General features: G+C 43.0%; 3 protein-coding genes across 6 annotated transcripts; 2 read left to right on the top strand and 1 right to left on the bottom strand.

Annotated features, from left to right (window-relative positions):
* Window positions 1-248: 248 nt before the first annotated feature.
* On the bottom strand, window positions 249-15,006 carry LOC311136936 (anamorsin-A). 2 transcript variants are annotated; one of them, XM_084171258.1, is made up of 10 exons: window positions 14,938-15,006; window positions 14,640-14,784; window positions 6,681-6,843; window positions 4,233-4,376; window positions 4,055-4,134; window positions 3,799-3,967; window positions 3,629-3,705; window positions 1,793-1,914; window positions 678-759; window positions 249-597 (listed from the first exon to the last, which is right to left on the bottom strand). In XM_084171258.1, the coding sequence occupies exons 2-10, from the start codon at window positions 14,664-14,666 to the stop codon at window positions 487-489; spliced, it is 975 nt and encodes a 324-aa protein (XP_084027384.1). In that variant the 5' UTR covers window positions 14,667-14,784; window positions 14,938-15,006; the 3' UTR covers window positions 249-486. The 2 variants fall into 2 exon arrangements, with proteins under 2 accessions (XP_084027384.1, XP_084027383.1); XM_084171257.1 differs by lacking the exons at window positions 14,640-14,784; window positions 14,938-15,006 and adding an exon at window positions 8,031-8,268.
* Window positions 8,324-13,878, top strand: LOC311136937 (ubiquinone biosynthesis protein COQ9-B, mitochondrial-like; the record flags this gene model as incomplete). Of its 2 annotated transcripts, none has more annotated exons than XM_084171259.1 (9): window positions 8,324-8,423; window positions 10,726-10,972; window positions 11,436-11,571; window positions 11,691-11,833; window positions 11,968-12,052; window positions 12,553-12,657; window positions 13,017-13,172; window positions 13,331-13,384; window positions 13,652-13,878. In XM_084171259.1, the coding sequence occupies 9 exons, from the start codon at window positions 8,324-8,326 to the stop codon at window positions 13,685-13,687; spliced, it is 1,062 nt and encodes a 353-aa protein (XP_084027385.1). In that variant the 3' UTR covers window positions 13,688-13,878. The 2 variants fall into 2 exon arrangements, with proteins under 2 accessions (XP_084027385.1, XP_084027386.1); XM_084171260.1 differs by having other exon boundaries at window positions 8,352-8,627.
* Window positions 14,184-21,157, top strand: LOC311136939 (DNA-directed RNA polymerase II subunit RPB3). Of its 2 annotated transcripts, none has more exons than XM_084171263.1 (9): window positions 14,184-14,366; window positions 14,761-14,810; window positions 19,319-19,387; window positions 19,527-19,579; window positions 19,696-19,824; window positions 19,917-19,968; window positions 20,102-20,270; window positions 20,366-20,440; window positions 20,698-21,157. In XM_084171263.1, exons 1-9 carry the CDS (start codon window positions 14,281-14,283, stop codon window positions 20,840-20,842), a joined length of 828 nt encoding a protein of 275 aa, XP_084027389.1. In that variant the 5' UTR covers window positions 14,184-14,280; the 3' UTR covers window positions 20,843-21,157. The 2 variants fall into 2 exon arrangements, with proteins under 2 accessions (XP_084027389.1, XP_084027390.1); XM_084171264.1 differs by having other exon boundaries at window positions 14,200-14,237.
* The last annotated feature ends 158 nt before the right edge of the window (window positions 21,158-21,315 follow it).

The raw sequence follows: 21,315 nt of genomic DNA, 5'->3' as shown, positions 1-21,315 counted from the left end.
ACAGGTCTGTGAGAGCCAGAAATCTTGCTTGTTTGTAGGTGACCAAATACTTATTTTCCACCATAATTTCCAAATAAATTCATTAAAAATCCTACAATGTGATTTTCTGGATTTCTTTTTACAGGCCTCATCTTTTTAAGTGGGAGAACTTGCACAATTGGTGGCTGACTAAATACTTTTTTTTCCCCCACTGTATATGATATGTCCAGGAGCAGTAATGAAATTCAGTAATGTTTGGATACTTCAAATGCTACTCCCAATACATTTATTACAACCAGCAATGGCACATTTACTGCAATTCAGCACAATAAGCCTTCAATTTCTCAAACACAATCTGCTTTTTGCTCTTATACATGAAGAGATGTAGAAGAGCCATTCTCACCATCTCACTGAGAACCTGGCATTGGTCATGGACTCCAGGGGGTGGGAGGTTAGCATAATGTAAATAATACGATATTCCAGAAAGTATATATTGTGGTTATGTTTCTAGGCATCATTTAGCCCTGTGTTGGCCAGTACAATCTTCTCCCCAGGTTTGAAGGCAGGCATCCCAAGGTACGGACAGCTGGCACATCGGAAGGCATCACCCAGGTAACACTGAAATACAGGTCAAAAATTACAAACTGGTGTTGACACAGAGCCATGGTGGTTGCATATGGGCAAAGAGTGACACTCACACTTCCACAAGCTGACTTAGGCTGGCTGATTGTCTTGGCACCCTTGCTCTCCTGTTCCAACTCCTCAGCAAGACCACAAGAGCTACATAGGAGTAATGACAAACAAGGCAACAGTAAGCATGCCGTCCCCCAAGAATGATGCAGTGACCCCCTTGGGCTAAGTGTAATTTTGTAAATGCCGGACCTCATTCACCCAAGTTTAGTCAAAATCAGGTCAGTTGTGTCAGATATCGCGTGCGTTTGCTAGACTCATCCTGAGCATGCGTGCCAAATTTCAGCACTGAGTCAAACAGCTCAACAAATAAACATGTGCCTGTTATAGCGCCACCGTGTGGTCGATATGAATTATTGCATATGTTGAGACTTGACAGTGTTTGCAACATATGCACAAAAATTGTGTAACAATACAAATATCCTTGACTGATTTATATGCATTTGTGCCAGACCACGCCCTGTGAATGTTTATTGGTCAATAGCGGCCATGTTGTTTTAGGTACTATTCAGGAAAATATTGCGTTGAGAGACCTTTGTCCATATATCAAGTTTTGTGCAGATCGCTCATTCGATGCCAGCAGAGTAGCGTTGTGTTTTTCACAAACATTTTAATGGCGGAAAATCTGACCTTATGGGTCCATGAGGCAAATGTGTTCCTTGTGGGGAGAGGGCCCTATGTACCGAATTTCATGATTTAAGTAAAACGGGGTGAGGGGCGTGACCTTTCCAATCTCTTTATAGCGCCACCATCTGGCCAATCAGTATAATTTTGTAAATGTCGGATCGCTATGGCAAGACACATCATTCACCCAACTTCAGTCAAAATCGGGCCAGTGCTGTCAGATATCGCGTGTGACTAGCGTTGGAACAAATGTATGTACGGATGGAGACAGATCCACAGTCGCCTCCCCAATTTCATTGTGGGGAACAATTACAAGAGAACAGTTATGATACAAGGCAACCATGTGTGATTATCTCCATATTTGCATTACAGATATTCAATAATCAGTTGGAATGTCATCACTTGTGTCTCTTGGTTATGACTCCAGCAATCTTATTGGTGTATGGGTGAGCCCTCTTTTCTGTAACCAAATAAAGAAAGAGTGTGGGGTGTTTCTTACCAGTTCTTGCAAGCCTTCTTTTTCTTGGTGGTTCCGTCACCACAGGAGGGTGCTTTGAGGGAGGCTGCGTCTGGCTTCTTCAAGTCATCTGCATCCAACAGAGCATCTGAATCTACCAGGTCCTGAGGAGGAAAGACAAGGGAGTGGCATATTTGTATTTATTAGAGATCCCCATTAGCTACTCTCCTGGGGTCCAAACATACTAAAGCGCTTACATTACATATAAAACAAAATATAAAACAGTACATCATGACATTATTACACTACTACCCATCTACAATACAAAATGTTTAATACCACCATACAACAATATCACAATGTGTGCGTATGCATGTGTCTATACCCTTGTGTATGTCTCTTCACAGTCCCCGTTGTTCCATAAGGTATATTTTTACCTGTTTTTAAAAAAAAAATCTGATTCTACTGCTTGCATCAGTTACCTGATGTGGAATAGAGTTCCATGTAGTCATGGCTCTATGTAGTACTGTGCGCCTCCCATAGTCTGTTCTGGACTTGGAGACTGTGAAGAGACCTCTGGTGGCATGTCTTGTGGGGTATGATGTGATAGTAGTTTAGTAGTTTAAAACAGACAGCTCGGTACATTCAGCTTGTCAACACCTCTTACAAAAACAAGCAGTGATGAAGTCAATCGCTCTTCCACTCTGAGCCAGGAGAGACTGACATGCATGTCATTAATGTTAGCTCTCCGTGTACTTTTAAGCGCCAGCCGTGCTGTCCTGTTCTGAGCCAACTGCAATTTTCCCAAGTCCCTCTTTGTGGCACCTGACCACACTACTGAAGAGTAGTCTAGGTGCGACAAAACTAGGGCCTGTAGGACCTGCCTTGTTGATAGTGTTGTTAAGAAGGAAGAGCAGCGCTTTATTATGGACATACTTCTCCCCATCTTAGCTACTGTTGTATCAATATGCTTTGACCATGACAGTTTACAATCCAGGGTTACTCCAAGCAGTTTAGTCACCTCAACTTGCTCAATCTTCACATTATTTATTACAAGATTTAATTGAGGTTTGGAGTTTAGTGAATGATTTGTTCCAAATACAATGCTTTTAGTTTTATAAATATTTAGGACTAACTTATTCTTGCCACCCACTCTGACACCAACTGCAACTCTTTGTTAAGTGTTGCAGTCATTTCAGTCGCTGTAGTAGCTGACATGTATAGTGTTGAGTCATCCGCATACATAGACACTCTGGCTTTACTCAAAGCCAGTGGCATGTCATTAGTAAAGATTGAAAAAAGTAATGGGCCTAGACAGCTGCCCTGGGGAATTCCTGATTCTACATGGATTATGTTGGAGAGGCTTCCATTAAAGATCACCCTTAGACAGGTAACTCTGTATCCACAATATAGCAGGTGGAGTAAAGCCATAACACATACGTTATTCCAGCAGTAGACTATGATCGATAATGTCAAAAGCCGCACTGAGGTCTAACAAAACAACCCCCACAATCTTTTTATCATCAATTTCTCTCAGCCAATCATCAGTCATTTGTGTAAGTGCTGTGCTTGTTGAAGGTCCTTCTCTATAAGCATGCTGAAAGTTTGTTGTCAATTTGTTTACTGTAAAATAGCATTGTATCTGGTCAAACAATTTTTTCCAATAGTTTACTAAGGGTTAGTAACAGGCTAATTGGTCGGCTATTTGAGCCAGTAAAGGGGGCTTTACTATTCTTAGGTAGCGGAATGACTTTTGCTTCTCTCCAAGCCTGGGGGCACACACATTCTAGTAGGCTTAAATTGAAAATATGGCAAATAGGAGTGAATCACCATCAGAGAAATCATATAAAAACCTAAAAATACACACCAATCACTCACCACATCATCATCATCCATGTCATTGGCTGACAGGGTCCACGCCTTGGCAGCATTGGGATCAAGAGCAGGTTTGTGTACTGAAACAAGAACATCAATTACATTTTAAAAGGAGGCCAGGGCCAAGAGGAATAGTATGAAATGGTAACAGAAGGAAGGAGAATTCCACATACCTGGTTTTGGGGTATTTTTCCCAAAGGAAAGCTTCAGCTGGCTTGAGGAGCCCACTTCAAAGTTGGGTTTAGATGCACACATGCGCACCCTGGAGAGAGTGTTACCCTGGAAGCCTGTGGATGTCTTCAGGGCAGACACAGCCTCTGGGGTCAGGGGTCCTTTACTGACCTGTCAATGTTGGTAAACAAAAAATGAGTCAGAGTACACAGCGCCTGGAGGAGTGAATCTATGACATTCCAGTGCTGGTTTACTCACCTCAGTCACAGACACCAGGCCAGACAACTTCAAGGCTGACATAAGCTTCTCAGCAGTCCTCACTTTTTGGTCATCAGTTCCTAAGAACAAGGACAGGTGTCAAGAATCTGAATCCTTCACTATGTATCCTTAATAATGATCAGAACACTCAAACACTTTGCGCTCTCCACCTTCTTACCTGTAACAGGTTCTTCTAGCACTAGTTTTCCATCAGGTTTGATCACTCTGGCCATCTCTGCTAGTGTCTCTGAGGTGTGGACAGAAGAGCTGTCAGAGAGTACACTTGAGAGGACCCAGTCGTAGCTTGATGCTGCATGTGAAGCTGAGGAAAGGAGAGGACAGAGACAGTAGTTTGTAAAATTGTACAATCAGATGCCCTTATAACAAGTGTATATATAGCTAGACATATCAGACATGGGTCGTTCACACCCATGACGCCATGACACCCACCATCTCAGATTGTTTTGAAATCAGTTCTGTAGTTAGAAACAGATAAGATTAGCATTCCTGCAACATTATTTTGTTGAAATACCCAACATCCGATTTGAATAAAACTTTTTTTCTAATAATGAGTAAGACATGAGGAATCCAAATAAATTGTCAAAAGCAACCCATGGACCCCACCCCCCCACACCATACCCACACCAACAACGAGTATACAATGTCAGTTCTCTGTCTGACAAGTACTGTATGTCGTATGGCGCTGTTAGGGTTATGTCCTATCCTACATCCTGATATTCTGACCACTAGATGGTGCTGTTCCTGCTAGGTGATTTTTTTGTAAAGAAGCCCCCCCTCAATGTTAAAGGGAAAATTACATATTGGTTTCCTTACCCTATAAGCAGTTTATGGACAAGTTATGACAGCAACCCATGCTTTGGTTTTGTTTACTAGGCCACTGTTTGGCCAAATGCTAACTTTTTTGCATTTGTGGCACAAATCCAATGCAAGTCAATGTTACCTATATTAGCATTTTTGCGCTTCATATCCAAATAATCTATAAGTAACCACATTGAGTTAGTTATACAATACATTTTAAGATACTTTAGGATGATTTGGACACGAAGCGTGAAAATGCTAATATAGGTACCATGAACAACATTTCCATCCACAGTTTATTTGATTAAAGTCATACCGTATTTTAAAAATTAATGTCAGCTGTGATGGAAACAGGACGTTTCGGTAAAAAAAATTAAATGCGACAGAATTTGTTCGTTCGACATGGTGGGATCTTTTTGTGTCGATTAAATTAATTATGTGCGAAATGGCTGTGGAAATGCCTTTATGCGCAAATATTTATATAATAACCATCATAGCGAAGTAAACGTGGATTTACGCAATGATATGGTGTGTGGTCCTCCCACTACAATTCGGAAAACCATGCAGTTTATTAGGCTACAGATTAAATAAATGATGATGAACTTCACGGTGGTGAAAGTGCACGGTGATCTTGATGCTCCTTTCCAATAAATATCGAGGGGTCTTATTCTGGTGACATGATGATCAATGCTTGACTGACATTCGACAAATACAAATATTATCCATAATAATCTCATCATGTAGACAACCCTACAGTAGGTTATCTGCAAGCTGTTGCCTAGAGCGCACGTGCCAAGACCAGAGTAGTAGACACATTTGCTATTTAACGCAACAGTTTGTGATAAAACTATCGGTAGAGTTTTAAATGCGATGGAAACACGTTGAATTATGATTTTTATTCAGTACATGAAAGCTTAAGCAAAAAAGTACAGTGTGCACGACGTCGTCACACACTGATTTTTATCCGTAACAAGTCCATTTGGTCGACACCACTGCTGTGAAAATGCACATATTATCTTTATGCGGATTCTAAAATATTTGCATGGAAATCTGTTGCTAAATTGGTTGGAAACCTAGCTATTGACTTGCATTGGATTTGTGCCACAAATGCTAAAAAGTTAGCATTTGAAACCGTGGACAACAAAACCAAAGCATGGATTGCTGTCATACCCCCCAAAAAAATCCAGAGCAGCACCATCTAGTGGTCAGAACCTGGTCATATCAGGATGTAGGATGGGACATAAACCTACCAACTTCAATGACTAATAATCGCTGAACAGGGAGAAAAAACCATCACCAAATTCACTTGGAATACATTACATAAGATGAAGAAACAATACTCAGAGCTGCAGCTCCATACTACTTGTCAGACAGAGAACTGATACTATATACTCGTTGTTGGGGTGGGATTGGCGTGGGATATAGGGAGTACATGGGTGGCTTTTGACCATTTCTTAGGAATCCTCATGTCTTACTCATTGTTAGATTTTTGGGGGGGTCCAAATCGGATGTTATGTACTATACTTATTGAACATTATATGAATACTATAATTTAAAATGGCCAATTTGGGTCCAAACAATGAACTTAATTTCTTGTAGATCAAATTATATTTCAACAAAATAATGTTGCAGGAAAGCTTATCTTATCTGTTTCTAAATACATTAACAATTTCGGAACAATCTGAGATGGTGGGTGTCGAAATTCTCTTTCTTGTGCTTTTTGAGGTGGAACGACCCACATGTCAATGCATGGGTTAAAGAACAAGCATAGGCCAAGTGTTGTAACAGGTGAATGAGTGTCACTTACACATTAGAAGTCTTTCCATATTCTCCAGGGACACTCGGCCCTCTGTGCCAACCATGGCCCCTAGACTCTCTGCCAGCTCCTTCAGGGTTGTTGGGGACGAAGGCTGGCTCCACACCAACAGCACCTTATCTCCTGCTTTCACATCAAGGTCTGCCATGGCCTCCTGCAAACAGAGCAGCAATCAATTAATTCAATGTAATTTTAAATCGACCTAAAGAAACCACCATAGGTCACCGTCTCAGGTCTGACTCCTTCCAGACTTGAGTTGTCTGAGTGGGTGGACATCCTGCTGATAACACAGCAGTGAGACAGGAGTTTTACTAGACCAGAGGAAGACGCGAAGCGGTAGGGTTTACTCAGCCCAAAATCTGTCAAAAGTTTTTTTTTTATTGCAGGTCAATTCAAAAAATGTATTGCTAATTTGCTACGTGAGACATATTTGATCTAAAATAAGTTTCGTTATGGCTAGGTTGTTACGAATGCACTGATATAAGTGGACGCATGTGTTATTTGGGCACCTTTTGATTGAAGTTGTGCCTGTTGTTCATACGCGTATCTGCCCTATCACTGTTTAGAAAAGTATCACCTGATCTCGCCTGCCTTCCATCTCCGGGACCACCCATACACAAAAAATGTATGCACGCACGACTGTAAGTCGCTTTGGATAAAAGCGTCTGCTAAATGGCATATTATTATTATTATTTGAGGACATGTATTTCCATTGTTAGAGCAGTCACTCGACGATCTTGTCAATATAATAGATCATCTTTGACTAGACCACCCTGATAGCAGCAGTCACATGACCTGAGTGATTGCGAAACAGAAATAATACACAATGCTTTACTGATTTATGTTAGGATTTCACATTTTCAGGACTAGTTACAGCCAGCACCTTGCACCAGTTACACATACATCAGGTACATCAGGATTAGTGTTAGTGTCTCTGTAGTTATGTCTCTAGAGTCCAACCTCATAATAAACACACATGAAATCCGGAATATTCTATAACAGACTAGAAATCAAAAACGTTTCTGGCAAACCCAGTCAAACATACATCATCAACCATTCTAACCAACTTATGTTTTATAAATTATATTGGTCTGGTCGTCTCGTTGTGTAATTTTCTTTGTGACAACCAGCCAGCTAGTAACGTTAACGGCGTGACGTAGAGGTTTGCTAATGTTAACGCTAGCTAGTATAAGCTAAAACGTTCAAATCAAAATGTATGTTTTAGCTATGCAAATTCACAAAACATGTGTAGTAATTCCCCTTTGACTTTGATACTTTCTGAACATTAAATAAGGCAAAACGGGTTTCGGTCAACGTTAGATGACCTGCTTGCGAACTTACCTCTCCCGTCAAAACAATTGCCTGGTTCAAAACAACTGGGAACTCGGAAATCTCTGACTTCAGTGCGTTCAAAAACAACTGGGAACTCGGAAAAAACGAGCTCCGACTGGGAAAAATCTTTTGAATGGTCATCCAACTCGGAATTCCAACTTGGAAACTGTGGCTTCTTTATAAAGTTCCGACCTGAAGGTCACTGACGTCATGATTTGACCGCGTTTTTTTCCGAGTTCCCAGTTGTTTTGAACGCGGAAAATGACATACCTTAGGTGCTGCTAAAAGAGAGTCGCGTAAATATGACGCGTCCGATGTCTACAAAAAACTGTTATCAGCTGGATATGGCGGCGTTGCTACAAGGACTACGAGTTGGAAGGGCCCTTCGAGGTCTTGGTAGCGGTGAGCCAAGACTTGCTAGTTGGTCTTAGTCTCTAGACATTAGCTCAGGAACTTGTTTTTGGTAATTGTGTAGATTGATTTATGTCCTTCCAACTGGTCCCGTGTAGCTCAGTTGGTAGAGCATGGCGCTTGCAACGCCAGGGTTGTGGATTCGATTCCCACGGGGGACCAGTATGAAGAAAAAAAATTATGCACTCACTAACTGTAAGTCGCTCTAGATAAGAGCATCTGCTAAATGACTAAAATGTAAATAGCAAGAGCGCTTGCTAACTAGCCAACCAATGATGTCATTGAAGGACAGAATTAGGTAACATAACGTTGGCTAGCTACTAATTGCAAGTTAAATCTCAACGCAAGAACGTATTTAGTTCACAACTGCAAGTGTTAAACTCGTCATTGCAATAAACATAGCTAGGTAATATGCAATAATTAACCACTTAAATTGTGAGAGGGTGTCGAGTCAGCTTGTGTGTTTTCACAAACTACATAGGGACTCTTCTCTCCTCCCCCACGCTGAGGTGATATGAGATTTGTACTATCAACATTTTGAAAAAGTATTATGGGACTTTTGAGACATTATTTGCCAACTATACTGACCAAAAATATAAACGCAACATGTAAAGTGTTGGTCCCACGTTTCATGAGCTGAAATAAAAGATCCCAGACCTTTTTCATTCGCACATAGCTTTTCTCTAAAATGTTGTGCACGAATTTGTTTACATCCCTGTTAGTGAGCATTTCTCCGTTGCCAAGATCTAATCTATCCACCTAACAGGTGTGGCATATCAAGAAGCTGATTAAACGGCATGATCGTTACACAGGTGCACATACATTTACATTTACAGTCTCCCGAGTGGGTGCATTCCCCTTATAGCCAGTGGGATAACCACTTTACAATATGTTTTTTTTTTCTTTGGGGTGGGGTAGAAGGATTACTTTATCCTATCCCAGGTATTCCTTAAAGAGGTGGGGTTGTCTCCGGAAGGTGGTGAGGGACTCCGCTGTCGTGAAGAAGCTTGTTCCACCATTGGGGTGCCAGAGCAGCGAACAGTTTTGACTGGGCTGAGCGGGAACTGTGCTTCCGCAGAGGTAGGGGGGCCAGCAGGCCAGAGGTGGATGAACGCAATGCCCTCGTTTGGGTGTAGGGACTGATCAGAGCCTGAAGGTACGGAGGTGCCGTTCCCCTCACAGCTCCGTAGGCAAGCACCATGGTCTTGTAGCAGATGCGAGCTTCAACTGGAAGCCAGTGGAGTGTGCGGAGGAGCGGGGTGACGTGAGAGAACGTGTGCTGGGGACAAAAGGCCACTCAAATATACAGTTGTCACAACACAATGCCACCGACGTCTCAAGTTTTGCAGGAGGGTGCAATTGGCATGCTGACAGCAGGAATGTCCACCAGAGCTGTTGCCAGAGAATGTAATATTAATTTCTCTACCATAAGCCACTTCCAACGTTGTTTTAGAGAATTTGGCAGTACGTCCAACCGCAGACCACATGTATGGTGTCGTGTGGGTGAGCGGTTTGCTGATGTCAACGGTGTGAACAGAGTGCCCGATGGTGGCAGTGGGTTTATGGTATGGACAGGCATAAGTTACGGACAACGAACACAGTTGTATTTTATCGATGGCAATGTGAATGCAGAGATACCTTGACGAGATCATGAGGCCCATTGTCGTGCCATTAATCCGCCGCCATCACCATGTTTCAGCATGCAATGTAATGTCACGTAATGCACGGCCATGTCGCAAGGATCTGTACACAATTCCTGGAAGCTGAAAATGTCCCAGTTTTTCCATGGCCTGCATACGCACCAGACATGTCACCCATTGAGCACGTTTGGGATGCTCTGGATTGACGTGTACGACAGCGTTACAGTTCACGCCAATATCCAGCAACTTCGCACAGCCATTGAAGAGGAGTGGGACAACATTCCACAGGCCACAATCAACAGCCTGATCAACTCTATGCGAAGGAGATGTCGCGCTTCTTGAGGCAAATGGTGGTCACACCAGATACTGACAGGTTTTCTGATCCACGCCCTTACATTTTTTTTGAAGGTATCTGTGACCAATAGATGCATATCTGTATTCCCAGTCATGTGAAATCCATAGATTAGTGCTTAATTTATTTATTTAAATTGACTGATTTGCTTATATGAACTGTAACTCAGTAAAATATTTGAAACTGTTGCATTTATATTTTTGTTCAGTATAAGTTAGGCTAATACATGTGCTCAGGACACAGGATGCAAAGTTTCAGTATGAACATCATTAAATCATCATTCTCTGATTATTTATTCTAGTGGTAGTTCCAAAAACATCCAGTCCCCAGTGTGATGGCCTGAGACGAGGCTTGCATTGTGCTGCACTTCGGCTTCAGGAGGACAAGTCCATCCCAGTCCCTCCATCCTCCACCTCTGCTGCATCCTCAACTACAACCTTCCACGAGCATTACCAAGCTCACCCATCTGAACATGACACAGCCACATCAACGCAGGAAGCTGCTGCACCTGAGGCTGTTGCTGAGGAGGCTCCCCAGCCCAACACCAGGTTAGGATGATACCGCAAACTGACACTTACACACCTTACCAATGCATAACATTACCATACCATGTTGTGGCATTGCTGTTAATTTTGGACACCCAGAACTAAAATCTTTAGTGTGTCAGATGCTTGAATAAGTTCTAGGGGGAGACATGTTATAAAATGTACTAACGAGATTAGCGAAATCTCCACCCCTCTAAACGGTAACTCTCAGCCAGTTTCTGGCAAGTCTTTGGGCCAAATGTACACTCCACACCTGAAGAAATTGTGATTTGTCCAAATGATCAGTGAAGAAAAATCTGCGTACCAGAACAAAGTTCCAATTGACAGATGCTACTACCATTTGTTACGTGCATCTGTCCGCGAGAGATTACATTGCTACTGGAACAACATAGTAATTTTGTTCTTAAGATACTTCTGACGTGTGTATGCCAACCGTCTATGCTGTGTTCTCTCTGTGATGGTGCAGTTATGCAGGCCAGAGTGGAGAACAAGGAGAAAATTATGAAACAGAGGAGCAACTGCAAGCGCGCATCCTTAACGCTGCGCTGGACTTTGTCCCACTACATGGTTGGACTGTTGAGGCCATTTCAGCAGGAGCTGAGGTGAGTGAGTCTAGGGAAGTTGGATTCACTGTAATTGTGTGGATGGAGAGGTTGGAGAGTTAAAGGTAATGTGACTAAATATGATTGTTGCTTTCCTATTACTGTTTTCCTCTGAGAAGACCCTGGGCCTCTCAGCAGCCTCCAGTGGAATGTTCCAGAATGGGGCAGGGGACCTGGTCCTGCACTTCATCGCTCAGTCCAATACCCAGCTAACAGAGCAACTGGCAGAGCATCACAATCAGGTCCAACTTGGTCAAGCAGAGTATGTTCCCTCACTCTCAAATTAGCAGGTGGAAGAATTATATTGCACTTGTACTGTGCAGTTAGGATTTAAACATGTATGCGATTGTTATTGGTGTGTGTGTGAGCATGTGTTAACCACAGTATTTCTTGCAGACCAAAGAAAACTGCTGAGTTTCTTAGGGATGCCGTGGAAATCAGATTGAGGATGTTGACCCCATACATTGATAATTGGCCACAGGTATCTTGCACACAACACAGGATAACAATTGGGCCCTATGTGCCCTTGACCTTAAACACGTGACAGTTAATCCCTTCACCTTGAACCAGTTCAAGCTACTCCTTGGTATAAGGTAGCCTAATCTTGTAACGTCTTCTTTACACACTAATAGAGGCAACCATTTATTACACCTGTACACCACAGGAGGTTGGTGGCACCTTAATTGGGTAGAACTGGCTCGTGATAATGGTTGGAGCGGAATAAGTGGAATGGTATCAAACATGGTTTCCATGTGTTTGATGCCATTCCATTTGCTCCGTTCCAGCCATTATTATGAGCCGTTCTCCCTTAAGCAGCCTCATGTGCTGTGCACAAATGTGTCATACAGCTTACTTAGAAGAAATGTATCACTGCCATCCACATTCTTAGTCTCTCCCACTTATATTAAAAACATTTTATTACACTCGGTAACAAAGATCTGTTTTTTTCTGCTGATTTAAAGTATATCTTCCTTTCTCCAGGCTATGAGTATTATGTTTCTGCCACACAACATTGCAGACAGTCTGAAGCACCTCTCCACCCTGGTAGATGATATCTGGTACTATGCTGGAGACCGCTCCACAGATGTGAGTCGATCCCCTCAGCCTAAGTACATCTCTCCCCATGTCTTCCTCACCCCCTTTCATCATGCACCTCATACTATCTGGCCTGCCTCTGCAAAGGTTACTACTCACCACCTCTCCTCACTGCACTCTCCCTGTCCCTCTCACTTTTAACTCTGTTTACTCCTTTAATCCATCTCCTATGCTCTATAATATCCCTCTTTTATATGTGGGTGCTACTGACATTATTTGTTAATCTGCCTAATACAAATACTTATATTTCCCTCTTGATTAAGGTTTTGGTATAGCCTGTCAACAACCACTATGCTGTGTCTGTCTATCAAAATCATTTTTTTTCAGTTTTCCCTCTGTTCCCATCTCAGTTGAACTGGTATACGAAACGGGCTGCACTGACAGGGATCTATAACACCACAGAGCTGGTGATGGTACAGGACTCCTCAGAAGACTTCCAGGACACCTGGAACTTCCTTGACAACCGCATTCAGGATATTGTCAACATGGCCGGCGCCGCCAAACAGGTACCATTTCCTCAGTCTGTGTATAGTCCCTTAAATTAGGTAAAAGGTCACCAGTAATAAAATGTATAAATCATTAGAAAGACCTCACTAGTATACAACCTATATTAAGGGAACTCAATACGTGTAATTGAAATCTCTTTTGCTATTGTGACCTGTAGGCGGCATCCACAGGAGAAGCAGTGGTGCAGGGGCTTATGGGAGCTGCTGTTACGGTGAGGATGCTAGAGAGAATACGCATGTTTGAGATTCACAGAATAAAGGATTATTATAACAAATTGACAGCTTAAACGCTTCTCTAGGCATTGTGAAGATCTGTTGTATCTGTGTCTTGAATACGCACAGCAGCATTGCTTGTAACCTTGGGAGGCTTTTTTTCAAAATTCTACATTGTTTAAATGATAATACCAGGCACTGTATTTGTTTAGTTCCAATTGTATTTTGTGTGTTTAGTAGTGACTGGAGATTTCTCTATTTTTCAGCTGAAGAATCTAACCGGACTTAACCAGAGACGGTGAAACAAGATGGCTATTTCTGTTCCACCATCCCCTCGGATCTCTGCCAGTCAGCAGTTTGTTTAAAACGGTTTTCCCTCATGCACGCTCATATCCCTTATTCCTTTTGTATAAAGGACACAAAAAGTGATTGTATTTGAAACATTTTTGTTCGGCTCCATTGAGAGTTCTTAAATAAATTACATATTATTTACAACAGAACAGTGTGATTTTTTTTCCTCCAGTTATTGATTTAGGATGAGGACAAAGCATAATTGGAATGTGTCAACTAAGAAACAGATCTAGATTAGAGATATCCTGTGTTTATTAACACCTAGCCATAGTTCCTTACAGTGAACAACACTGCATAGATTTTCTTGGTGCAAAAAAAAAAAATCGTTTGAAACATTTCTAGACGTCACGGGGGTGTGACCCGGATGTTAAAAAGAACCCGCCCACCACAACTGTGACCCCATCAGACTTTATTAATTTATTTTGGCCAATGAGTGGTAAGCAATTTGAGGCCCTCCGGGTGGCGTTGTTTTCTTTAATACACCGACAGGACTAGCATCTGGTTTGCAAACTTTACTGTATATTGCTTTTCTTATACGTTAACCATGCCGTATGCTAACCAGCCAATAGTGAAAATCACAGAACTGACGGATGAGAATGTTAAATTTGTCATTGAGAACACCGACCTGTCGTGAGTAACCATTAAACGGATTATCAAAAAGTTGTTTGCTAGCGAGAGGGTAGCCAATGAAGGTAGATAACGTTCTTGATAGGTAGCTAGTTAGCGCGCCTGCGATAAACTTGATAACCACAGCACGATGTTCATTTTTCAGTCGTTGTAACTAGATGTACGTGAATGAATAAGTAGCAATGGAAATTGAGACATGTGTAACTAACTAATTAGCTAGTTGGCTTGCAAGGATGGCGTAGCGAGGCTCAAACCAGCGACTCTCCTGCCTCTTACCTTTGGGGTCGTGGTGCTCGACGACATGGAGGGCTTGCTGTTAGATCATCTTATTACAAGAGACTGCTATTGCCTGAAGTTTCACATTCATTCTTTCACATGTGTCGTCTGATTTACACAGGGTTGCGAATTCCATCCGACGTGTCTTTATGTCAGAGGTTGCAACAATAGGTAAGAAATAGTCTAATTAATCAGGCTGTACACAATTAATTGGTACTACGATATACAGCCTGAAACGAATGCCTGCTAAATCGTGTAAATAAATGTTCCTTACAAGCCAGAAGTTGAATAAAATTACATTTAAACTTACTCTACCGGTTGTATGTGCGGTTTGTCATTCAGCTGTTAAAAATTGGCAATATGGTGTAATTGCAAACCGCAATTCTAGGCGTTTCTTGATGTGGGCGTTCCTTGATATCAGGTAACGCCAATTGGTGCCTGCCATTGGTCAGTTCCGGTGTTATGTGACTGGTTTCTCTACACAGATTATTTGTTTACATAGGTTAGGATAAATAACATGCAGATTAAAAACTGTAATATCTTATGTTTCACTGAGTCGTGACTGAACGAAGACATGGATAATATACAGTTGGCTGGTTTTTCCGTGCATCGGCAAGACAGAACAGACAAGGGGTGGCGGTCTGTGTCTATTTGTCAAAAGTAGCTGGTGTGCGAAATTAAATATTAAGGAAGTCTTGAGGTTTTGCTCGCCTGAGGTAGAGTATCTCATGATAAACTGTAGACCAAGCATTTCGCTACACCCGCAATAACATCTGCTAAACACGTGTATGTGACAAATAAAATTTGATTTGATTTACCAAGAGTTTATCTATATTTTTCGTAGCTGTCTATTTACCACCACAAACCGATGCTGGCACTAAGACCTCACTCAAAATGCTCATCCAGAGGTGTGGCCGGGGACTTTAATGCAGGGAAACTTAAATCCGTTTTACATCATTTCAACCAGCATGTTACATGTGCAACCAGAGGAAAAAAAAACTCTAGACCACCTTTACTCCACACACAGAGACGCGTACAAAGCTCTCTCTCGCCTTCCATTTGGCAAGTCTGACCATAATTATATTCTTCTGATTCCTGCTTACAAGCAAAAACTAAAGCAGGAAGTACCAGTGACTCGCTCAATACGGAAGTGGTCAGATGACGCAGATGCTAAACTACAGGACTGTTTTGCTAGCACTGACTGGAATATGTTCCGGGACTCATCCGATGGCATTAAGGAGTATACCACATCAGTCACCGGCTTCATCAATAAGTGCATCGACGACGATGTCCCCACAGTGACCATACGTACCCCAACCAGAAGCCATGGATTACAGGCAACATCCGCACTGAGCTAAAGGGTAGAGCTGCTGCTTTCAAGGAGCGGGACTCTAACCTGGACGCTGATATGAAATCCAGCTATGCCCTCAGACGAACCATCAAACAGGCAAAGCGTAAATACAGGACTAAGATTGAATCCTACTACACAGGCTCCGACGCTCGTTGTATGTGGCAGGGCTTGCAAACTACACTGCTCAAAAAAATTAAGGGAACACTAAAATAACACATCCTAGATCTGAATGAATGAAATAATCTTATACTTTTTTCTTTACATAGTTGAATGTGCTGACAACAAAATCACACAAAAATTATCAATGGAAATCAAATTTATCAACCCATGGAGGTCTGGATTTGGAGTCACTCTCAAAATTAAAGTGGAAAACCACACTACAGGCTGATCCAACTTTGATGTAATGTCCTTAAAACAAGTCAAAATGAGGCTCAGTAGTGTCACGTGCCTGTATGACCTCCCTACAACGCCTGGGCATGCTCCTGATGAGGTGGTGGATGGTCTCCTGAGGGATCTCCTCCCAGACTTGGACTAAAGCATCCGCCAACTCCTGGACAGTATGTGGTGCAACGTGGCATTGGTGGATGGAGCGAGACATGATGTCCCAGATGTGCTCAATTGGATTCAGGTCTGGGGAACGGGCGGGCCAGTCCATAGCATCAATGCCTTCCTCTTGCAGGAACTGCTGACACACTCCAGCCACATGAGGTCTAGCATTGTCTTGCATTAGGAGGAACCCAGGGCCAACCGCACCAGCATATGGTCTCACAAGGGGTCTGAGGATCTCATCTCGGTACCTAATGGCAGTCAGGCTACCTCTGGCGAGCACATGGAGGGCTGTGCGGGCCCCCAAAGAAATGCCACCCCACACCATGACTGACCCACCGCCAAACCGGTCATGCTGGAGGATGTTGCAGGCAGCAGAACGTTCTCCACGGCGTCTCCAGACTCTGTCATGTCTGTCACATGTGCTCAGTGTGAACCTGCTTTCATCTGTGAAGAGCACAGGGCGCCAGTGGTGAATTTGCCAATCTTGGTGTTCTCTGGCAAATGCCAAACGTCCAGCACGGTGTTGGGCTGTAAGCTCAACCCCCACCTGTGGATGTCGGACCCTCATACCACCCTCATGGAGTCTGTTTCTGACTGTTTGAGCAGACACATGCACATTTGTGGCCTGCTGGAGGTCATTTTGCAGGGCTCTGGCAGTGCTCCTCCTGCTCCTCCTTGCACAAAGGCGGAGGTAGCGGTCCTGCTGCTGGGTTGTTGCCCTCCTACGGCCTCCTCCACGTCTCCTGATGTACTGGCCTGTCTCCTGGTAGCGCCTCCATGCTCTGGACACTACGCTGACAGACACAGCAAACCTTCTTGCCACAGCTCGCATTGATGTGCCATCCTGGATGAGCTGCACTACCTGAGCCACTTGTGTGGGTTGTAGACTCCGTCTCATGCTACCACTAGAGTGAAAGCACCGCCAGCATTCAAAAGTGACCAAAACATCAGCCAGGAAGCATAGGAACTGAGAAGTGGTCTGTGGTCACCACCTGCAGAACCAGTCCTTTATTGGGGGTGTCTTGCTAATTGCCTATAATTTCCACCTGTTGTCTATTCCATTTGCACAACAGCATGTGAAATGTATTGTCAATCAGTGTTGCTTCCTAAGTGGACAGTTTGATTTCACAGAAGTGTGATTGACTTGGAGTTACATTGTGTTGTTTAAGTGTTCCCTTTATTTTTTTGAGCAGTGTATTACAGACTACAAAGGGAAGCCCAGCCTGCGAGCTGCCCATTGACACAAGCCTACCAGACTAGCTAAACGACTTCTATGTGCGCTTCGAGGCAAGCAACACTGAAGCATGCATGAGAGCACCACCTGTTCCGGACGACTGGGTGATCACGCTCGCCGTAGCCGATGTGAGTAAGACCTTTAAACAGGTCAACATTCACAAGGCCGCAAGGCCAGACGGATTACCAGGACGTGTACTCTGAGCATGTGGTGCCAGGACAACAACCTCTCCCTCAACGTGATCAAGACAAAGGAGATGATCGTGAACTACAGGAAAAGGAGGGCTGAGCACGCCCCCATTCTCATCGACGGGGCTGTAGTGGAGCAGGTTGAGAGCTTCAAGTTCCTTGGTGTCCACATCACCAACAAACTAGCATGGTCCAAACACGCCAAGACAGTCGTGAAGAGGGCACGACAACGCCTATTCCCCCTCAGGAGACTGAAAAGATTTGGCATGGGTCCTCAGATCCTCAAAAAGTTCTACAGCTGCACCATCGAGAGCATCCTGACTGGTTGCATCACCACCTGGTATCGGAACTGCTCGGCCTCCGACCGCAAGGCGCTACAGAGGGTAGTGCGTACAGCCCAGTACATCACTGGAGCCAAGCTTCCTGCCATCCAGGACCTCTATATCAGGTGGTGTCAGAGGAAGGCCCTAAAAATTGCCAAAGACTCCAGCCACCCTAGTCATAGACTGTTCTCTCTGCTACCCCCCCCCCCTACTCGCTGTTTATTCCCCGCACATTGACTCGGTACCGGTACTCCCTGTATATAGCCTCGTTATTGTTATTTAATTGTTGCTCTTATTTTTTACTTTAGTTTATTTAGAAAATACTTTCTTACTCTGCATTGTTTAAGGGCTTGTAAGTAAGCATTTCATGGTAAGGTCTACACCTGTTGTATTTGGTAGGATAATTACTGGCGTGGCAGGCTTAGGAGAATGAGGTTAGGAAAAAGTTGTGGTTAGGCTTAGCTACAATGCTACAGTCAACAACTGATGTCCCTGAAGTAAAAGAAACATCCACGGACCAATAGCGAGCATCAATGGGTGTAACTTCACATCAAGAAAATCAGATATCAGAAAACGCCCCTAATTGCGGTCTGCAATTACACCCTTCTCGGAATTTGAGACAAAAATATCCACAGGAAAGTATTGTTTACACAACTTTTTAGAGGCAAATTACCGGCTCTCTAAAAAGTAGGGTAAACAATACATTCCTGTGGATATTTTATCTCAAATTATGAGCAGCTGAAGGACAAAACCGCACAGACAACCGGTAGAGTAAGTTTAAATGTAATTTTATTCAACATTCTGGCTTGTAAGGAACGTTTACATGGTTTTGCGGGCATTCGTGTCAGGCTGTATATACCAATTAATTGTGTATTACAGCCTGATTAATCAGACTAGGTAAGATACAGCATCACCTGTGCTTGTTCTCATCAGTGTTACTTAGAATCTCATGAACGTGTAGACATTTGTGTTGGTCATGTCCCCGCAATTATTAATATTTGCGGAAGTGTTCATGACATTATGTCTAATTTCAGCTATTGATTGGATTCAAATTGATGCAAATTCTTCTGTGATCCACGACGAGTTTATCGCTCACAGAGTGGGTATGTAGCTAGTGTATTACATCATTTAGCAGACGCTCTTATCCAGAGCGTATTATACGATTCTACATTTTTTCTGTCCCTTGTATTCTCCTTTATAACAATATTGTACTGATCACTAAGTCTATGGTCACATTTTCAGGTCTTATCCCCCTTACCAGTGATGACGTTGTGGACAAGATGCAGTACTCCAGAGTAAGCATTTGGACACCTGATGAAGACCAGACAATGGCTGAAAGTTACATTGCCAGCCATGCTCACTTGAAGATAAAACCACTAATGCTTTGCCCCTCTATTCCCATCTACCATAGGACTGTACATGTGACGATTTCTGCCCAGAATGCTCTGTTGAACTGACACTGGACGTTCGCTGCACAGAAGACCAGACCCGCCATGTGACCTCACGAGACCTGCTGTCCAACCACCCTCGAGTCATTCCTGTGAGTGAGCTTCCATTCAACAATAATTCACATACAGATTTTCCTCCACTTATTATTTTGTTCAAAAGTGAGTTGACTTATGTGATCTTCAGGTGACCTCCAAGAGTCGAGACAATGATCCCAATGACTATGTTGAACAGGATGGTAGGCTGCTCTTTCCCATGGTTTTCTATTAAAATATTTTATTAGAAATATTTGGTCTCTTACATGCATTGCTGCTCGCGTTTATAATTCTACCCTCCTCCTCATCTTGGCTCTGCCTCCTTCCTCTCGTCAGACATTTTGCTGGTGAAGCTTCGGAAGGGTCAGGAGCTGCGTCTCAGAGCTTATGCCAAGAAAGGCTTTGGCAAGGAGCATGCCAAGTGGAACCCTACAGCAGGGGTGTCCTTTGAGTATGACCCAGACAATGCACTGAGGCACACTGTTTATCCACGGCCAGAGGAATGGTGTGTTACATTTTAATGTTCTTAAGGGAGACACATGACAGTATTCGGTGAGGGAGAGTGTTACTGTGAATTGACCCTGTTATTCTCGGTCTCAGGCCAAAGAGTGAATACTCAGAGATTGAGGAGGATGAGGTGCAAGCACCCTTTGACCCCAATGGCAAACCTGAGCGGTGAGTATCAGTTAATTGGAGTCTAAATGGTTCTTTACAAGTCAGTACCAATGTAATCAATGCAGTCTGTTATGGAGCATTTATTGTGTGCATCATCAGTGTCAACTGTCCATTCCTATGATGATGACAATAACTGTGTGATACAGGTTTTGATGGTGTTAAAACAGTATGTGATGACAAAGATGGTGAATAATGATCAGTAGGAAAGATGGCAGAGACATCACTGTTAATTTCTGTTGTGGCACAAACTTTTGCAGGTTCTATTACAACGTGGAGACATGTGGCTCACTGCGACCGGAGACCATCGTCATGTCTGCTCTGGCAGTGCTGAAAAAGAAACTGAGTGATTTACAGACCCAGCTGAGCCACGAAATCCAGAGTGATGTCCTCACAATCAACTAAGACCTGCAGTTTTAGCCAGTTCTACACCGCTCACAGAGATCTGAAGCAGACCCAGTTGCAAATCATGAACTTTTTTGATGGTGGCAAATTTGTGATATAGGCAGGAGAAAAGTTGATCCAGCCAAGAGCTCACATACTGATATCATCCGTTGTTTCTACATCTGCCATATTGTTTTGTCTTTTCTCTTCATTCTCTGATATATTTGTATTTTTCCGCTTCGTAGAAGTTGTTCGCAGGAGAATTCCTTGTTTTGAATTGTTTATTTTGTGTACTGAAAAACATTTTTTAAAACAATAAATCCCAATTTTCATCCAGCTTGAAAGTGATTGCCTTTTAATCTAAACAAGGTGGCGAATTAGAGCATAGGTGAGCAGTCACTGTGACTTGGGGATATGCAGCCTACTAATGGTCCCAAGGTGTCACCGCATCAATGTTTGAAGATAAGAGAAACCTACAGCATCACAAGGGTGTC

Source organism: Coregonus lavaretus, assembly GCF_964263955.1.
Source record: "Coregonus lavaretus genome assembly, chromosome: 11".
In the NCBI taxonomy this organism is placed as follows: domain Eukaryota; kingdom Metazoa; phylum Chordata; class Actinopteri; order Salmoniformes; family Salmonidae; genus Coregonus; species Coregonus lavaretus.
This window is presented reverse-complemented; position numbering and strand designations above follow the sequence as displayed.

Excerpts from the sequence above, each read along its gene's own strand:
- LOC311136939 (XM_084171263.1), top strand. The coding sequence starts at position 14,281 with ATGCCGTATGCTAACCAGCCAATAGTGAAAATCACAGAACTGACGGAT. Across the intron at positions 14,367-14,760 it reads ATTGAGAACACCGACCTGTC|GGTTGCGAATTCCATCCGAC; the intron begins GTGAGTAACCAT and ends TGATTTACACAG. Across the intron at positions 19,580-19,695 it reads ACAAGATGCAGTACTCCAGA|GACTGTACATGTGACGATTT; the intron begins GTAAGCATTTGG and ends CATCTACCATAG.
- LOC311136936 (XM_084171257.1), bottom strand. The coding sequence starts at position 8,162 with ATGACCATTCAAAAGATTTTTCCCAGTCGGAGCTCGTTTTTTCCGAGT. Across the intron at positions 6,844-8,030 it reads CAATTGTTTTGACGGGAGAG|GAGGCCATGGCAGACCTTGA; the intron begins GTAAGTTCGCAA and ends CTCTGTTTGCAG. Across the intron at positions 1,915-3,628 it reads ACATGGATGATGATGATGTG|GACCTGGTAGATTCAGATGC; the intron begins GTGAGTGATTGG and ends TTTCCTCCTCAG.